The sequence below is a fragment of the Mesitornis unicolor genome, unplaced genomic scaffold, assembly GCF_000695765.1.
Source record: "Mesitornis unicolor isolate BGI_N332 unplaced genomic scaffold, ASM69576v1 scaffold10945, whole genome shotgun sequence".
Classification (NCBI taxonomy): domain Eukaryota; kingdom Metazoa; phylum Chordata; class Aves; order Mesitornithiformes; family Mesitornithidae; genus Mesitornis; species Mesitornis unicolor.
In genome coordinates, this window is record NW_010184818.1 from 2,862 (window position 1) to 8,737 (window position 5,876).

Here is a 5,876-nt window from a genome sequence, read left to right on the forward strand (position 1 = left end):
GGGCAAGTTAACCCACGTGGCGAGTTAACCTACATGGCGAGTTAAAACCACACGGCGAGTTAACCCACGTGGCGAGTTAACCCACGTGGCGAGTTAACCCACACGGCGAGTTAACCCACACGGCGAGTTAACCCACGTGGCGAGTTAACCCACGTGGCGAGTTAATCCACGTGGTGAGTTAACCCATGGCGAGTTAACCCACATGGTGAGTTAACCCACATGGCAAGTTAACCCATATGGCAAGTTAACCCACATGGCGAGTTAACCCACATGGCGAGTTAACCCACATGGCGAGTTAACCCACACAGAGAGTTAACCCACATGGAGAGTTAACGCACACAACGAGTTAACCCACGTGGCGAGTTAACCCACATGGCGAGTTAACCCACGCAGTGAGTTAACCCACATGGCGAGTTGTTAACCCACGTGCCACGATGTTAACTCACACGGTGCTGGGTGTGCAGCCCAGTGACCTCCCTCTGCGGCAGAAGCCGTGGGCCGGCTGTGAGCAGCCCTGCCCAGGGGCAGGCACAAGGAGCAGCCCTGGAGAAGGGAGAAGTCCGCTGGGTTCGACAGCTTCTCAATGGGTTTGTGCCAAGACCAAGGCAAGGAACGTTTATCACTGAGTCGGGTGAATTAAACATTCACGTATATTTGCTGAAAAAAATTATATACATCTGTAGCAAGGCTCTGCCAAGTCTGAAAGATAAGCATCATCTAGTCACTAAATTAAAAAAATAAAAATCTGACTTTTAAGTCCTTTTCTTTTCATCCATGTTCAAGAGCACAGACAGTTTATTTTGTTAGCACATTTGGTGAAGAATGTATGTTTGTGTGAGTAGCCATGAACACCGGTGAAGATTTGGCGTTGGTTTTGGATATGATGGAAAATAAGCAGCCACTTACGCCTTACAGTCTAAATAATCCACAGAGTATATGGGGTTGCAAAAGGGTCACAAAGCAGCAGTCAAAGAGAAGCCTGAACACCCAGAGACGCAGCATACATGGCCAAGAAGGAAGAACAAGGTATAGAGCATGCTGGCTAAGTAAATAAATTTCACTTTAAACCCTGTTCCCTATGCACGTACCCCCTGAAAAACCACCCCGCAACAAGAAATGGACTCTGAAGAGATTTCTGCATCCATTCACAGTAAGGCTTTGAAGATAGATGAAGTTTTATAGCATTTGTATTTTAAGGGTTTAGGGCAAGTACATGTTCTTCTACTGAATAAAAAGAAAGTTAGTACTTAAAAGGTTCAAAAATATATCAATCGTGATTTTTTTTTTTACATAAATAAATTATATTGATTTTGGATTTAACAGCTGAAAAAACCCTTTCTGCTTCCACTGGAGGCAAAACTGAACAAAATGTTAGTTAAATAGAGATAGCAGCATTTCTAAGAAATCTGTTGATAGTGATACAGTATCTGTGCTACAAGGACGTTATTAAATAGAAGACATTTAATTACCGGGGAGGGGGCTGCATGACGATTGGTTACACACTTCAAAAGAATCACCCAATTCCGTGAAAATAAAAACCAAATGCTTTGTAGACCATGGGTAACAGACTTCTTTGAGATGCTAATTTTAACACGTACATAATTTATAATCCCGAATGTATAAAAGACAATGACAAAAAGCATCATAAATAAATAATGCAAACTGAAATAGTTACGTCAAAACATTTGGACCACCTGATAAATTAGCAAAACCGTAGCAGAGAATAAGTAAAAAATACAGTAAATTGTGACAACCCAATGTGAAACCGATGACTAGCACGCTCCCAACTCCCTCACCAGCCTTTTGTCTCACTGCTGCACCACCGCGGGTTTATTTCAAGTCTCAAACCATGAGCTGCAAAGAAGAACAAGCCCAAGTGAAAGAAAAACTGAATGAGGAGCGGGGGGGAAGGAGAACCAAGAGGAGTCGCCCAGGGAGGTGTCCCCACACCCAGAGCTGCAGGGGCTGGTGGCATCAGAACCCGGCCATTGCAAATGTGGATGTCGAAATCGTTTGCCTGTGGGGGTGGGACTGGGAAGTACTGCTCAACAGCAATCGGAATGGAAAGAAGAAGCCAAGGTCATCTCTTCACAGTCTAACGCTAGAAAAGAAGAAAATCAAGCTCTGAAAGCCTCAGCGGTCCTTCCTGGAGGAGCCTCAAACAGGAAAGCTGGCTACAGCCTTTTCCTTGTTTGCTGGAAGGATGTTGCTTCTGGGGGAAGAGTGCGAAATATAAAAACTCAGAAAGCCTCAGTGTTTGTATACGAGCATTAAAATCAGTGTGGCCTGTTCACGGCTGGAAAAAAATACCTTTACAGCACTTGTAATGCCATAGCTGAGAACTAACGCCATCGAGGAGATCTGAAGACCAGCAGAATGATGAAGAAACTGGCAGCTACCGGTACAGTAATCCCAAAAAAGTCATGCAAGATGTGCAAAACCTTTCCAGCACAAGCTGAAAAGTTCTTGTAACTATCCAGGAAAGGGCAACTAAACTCCACGTAACGTAAAACCAAACTTTGATTGTAAAAAATACAAAAGAATGTCTACATTGTGTTTTCACTCGCTGCAGTTTGTCTCCAAACCTTTGAGGTGGGACTGATAAAGAAGTTGTATCACCACCAGTTACGCTGTTTCCTTTCAAAGAAATGAATATATGTATTTTCAATCATTAGTTATATACTTCTGTCTATACTACTATGCTAGTAACCATGATAAAATAGGGAAATACTTTAAATCAGAAATACACATTAGCACTTACTATAGCTGTGCTTTTTACCCCCAAGTACAGGCTTTTTCCTTCAGTGTCGCTGTAGACAGAAATACCCTTGTTTATGTGTAGACCAAGAGGTAAAGACTTTCCTTTTGCTCTTGTTTTTTTTGCTGCTTTTTCTTCTCAAAGGAGTGAGCAATTTGGGGGGGTGACCGAGTACTGGATTTGCTATTGTCGGCTGGGATGAAGGACTGGAAAAACAGAATGAGAATTCAGTGCCTCCCATACTAGCTAGACAACACTGTTTATCTAATAAAGTGGCAAGACCCTGCAACTATTAACATGTAGCATGTCACCAGAGTTTTTCCTGACAGGGAAGTAGGTAGGTAATATTACTCATGGAAACACAGGTTTATGAAGGCGGAGCGGGGCGGGAGGGTAAGTAACAAAGAGTTTATGGGATAAGAAACTCACAAGCCACAATCTTTTTGTGGTTTTTTTGTTTTTCTCAATGAAACAAAAGTTCTAATTGGTATCGCGAGCTGCTTCGCGCTCCTCCTCCACTGGTCCATCCTCTTTCTCTGCCGACAACGGCGGCGTTTGCTCTGTACAGTTTTGACCGTTTGCAGCTTCTTTTTCCAGCAGCGAGACAGTTTCTGGCTCTGGGTTTGCCGATTCCCCTTTCGGTTTCTTTCTCTTCCGCTTCTGGCTTTCCAGGTTGGCCGCCTCCGCGTGCCTGGTTTGCTGAATGCCGGGCAGCGCCATGCTGATGCCGGGGGAAAGGAACATTGAGGGATAGATCAGTCCAGGAGACATTCCTGGGATAAGAAATGGGTTAAAAGCTACAGGACTACTGGTAGTTATTGCGGACTCTGTCTGATTAGAAAACGAACTGGGACCAGGCTTATCTTCCGAGAGAGTTTCTTTTTTCACGTCCTGGCTACTCTGTTTATCCTCGAGAGCTTTCTCAGCGTTGGCCGTACCACTTTTCGTTGTGCTTGTTAACGAAGTCGGAGCAGTCGCGGTACAAGTGGTTGTCATGGGGGGGTTGAGAAGTCCTCCAACGCCAAACATCTGTGGTACAGTGGCCATGCCCGGCAGCATCATGGGCAACATACTCAGGGTGCTTTTCACATCCTCGCCGGCGGGCACAGCTGCAAATCCAGCAGGAAACCCAACCAGCCCGGTCAGAGGGATCCCTTGCATGTTTCTCATGTTCTGCAGTCCTACCAGATCCATCCCAGCAATCAGTCCATTCATGAACAATGGTCCCATTCCAGAAGAAGAATCTGCTACGACACCGGGGCCTTTAATGAGTTCGCTTCGGGGCCTCCTCCCCCTCCGGCGCGGCCCCGCGTCTCGGAGCACAGGCTCAGTGAGGATGCGATTGAATTTGCTTTCCGGCAAGTAGCCCTGAAAATGGAACAAACACAACAGAAAACACACAACAGTTATTACTGCATCAAAGGAAATCTGGCTTTTCTGTGCTTGCACCTGCATCTCAGATGGTGTCAGCACAGAACTATTTGCCTACATGATATGGAGTTTGAGAGGTATGCACAACTTTTCCCCAAGGGATGCTGCCAAATGCCAAACACCCTTGCTCTGCCCCGGCGTGATTCACAGTGTCAGAGTGCACAGGGAGGAAAGGACGAAGCACATTTTTACCCCGCGTTTTCACCGGAGCCCTCAGCATCGGCCGTTCACAACACGAGAAGCACCCGGGCCGCTCTGTGTCAGGCGCCAGCTCAGCTCCCTGCCCGGCTTTAACATGAAAACTCACATCTTTCAGACGCATGGGATGACACACAGAGAGGGAATATGCTGTCTGAGGAGCTCCCGCTTCAGACATGGGACCAAGAACCAGCAGCCACCTCTGGGCAAGACTGCCTGGTTACACAGAGCAGAGCAGGGCGATCCATAGCGCGGTTTGAAACTCCAGTTTTCAGCACCTTCATCACAGACATTTTAACATTTCCCTTGGTGGCTCCCTTGAGTTTCACTACTGCTGCTCTCTGAGCAGTTACCAGCAATAGATTTAGGCAGGAAAAGTACTTCCTGTTGACACCTGCAGTGCAGAGACGTGAATCGCACAACCTGGCAGCCTGCACAGCACGGCCTCTGCCCAAAGAGGGGGAACCTTCTGCTCTGCTCCCACCTGGGAAAACCCGCGTGGGACCACAACCATGCCCAAGCTCTGCGGAGCAGCCGACCCTCGCGTCCCTGCCGGCCCAAGCACCAGAGCAGCCGGCTGTCCCTCCACGCGCTTGTGCCGTGCCGGGCGCGCACTCGCCGAAAGCAAAGTGCAGATGGGGCTGGGGGAGCAAACGCTAATGGGCACGCAGCCGCCCAGCCAGGGCACAGGGGCAGTGGCCAGACACACGGCTACTCCTCCTGGCACACAGACAGCCCTCTGGAAGCACAGGGATGGCAGAGCTGCCAGCTTGCACGGGTGCTGGCCGCCCCTGCAGGACACTGACGCCAGCCTGGACATAGAGCTGTTTCCTGGGGAGTGAGACAGGCTGTGCCAAATCTTCAGCGCTCATTGAAAGTAAATTTGAGAGCAGTACCAACCTCTAAGCCAATTGATTGCCCCTCCAGACCCTGCAAGGGCATCACACAAACCACTGCCGCCACAAAACCAGGGAGCAGGCGAGAGGGACCGCAGGGAGGTCTGGATGTGGCTGGCCCACGGGACGGGAAGGGCGATCTGACAGCACCCGTGTGCCGCAGGGATGAGGGCTTCTCTGCGGCTCTGCCACGTGCCAGGGCAGGGGCCAGGGTATGAACAGGGTGAACAAGGCGGCGAGGCGAGGCTCTGCCCTGCCCCGCTCCCTGCCCGTGCCTGAGCCCGCAGGCCTGGTGACCCATGGGGTCGGCAGGCCCAGAGCTGCACAGGCAGAGTCTGCAGGAGCTGACGAAAGCCTTGGCTCAGGGCGTCTTTGAAAATTTGACCTGTGACAATGTGTTTTGTCCACTCCCTGCCATCCAGCACCCAAGGTGCATCACTGCTCCTAGGACACTGCTCTCGCTTTTGCTATTTCTAAGCCTCCTGAGGCTTTCTGGGCAGCCACCTGGAGCTGCTGAGCCCCATTCCCAGGGCGCTGAGCCTCTCCTCTCCTTCCCCGGCCGCAGCGCTGAGCTGTGGCAGGGGGGCCGGCCT

General features: G+C 49.4%; 1 protein-coding gene across 1 annotated transcript in view; it reads right to left on the minus strand.

Moving 5' to 3' along the window:
- Positions 1-2,874: 2,874 nt before the first annotated feature.
- LOC104540738 (chromodomain-helicase-DNA-binding protein 6-like) overlaps positions 2,875-5,876 on the minus strand; it is a gene marked incomplete at its 5' end in the record, with an annotated part of 12,577 nt that continues 9,575 nt past the window's right edge. The window contains one exon of the mRNA XM_010184613.1: positions 2,875-4,126. Within this exon, the coding sequence (XP_010182915.1) occupies positions 3,239-4,126 (888 nt within the window). The remainder of the gene's footprint in view (positions 4,127-5,876) is intronic.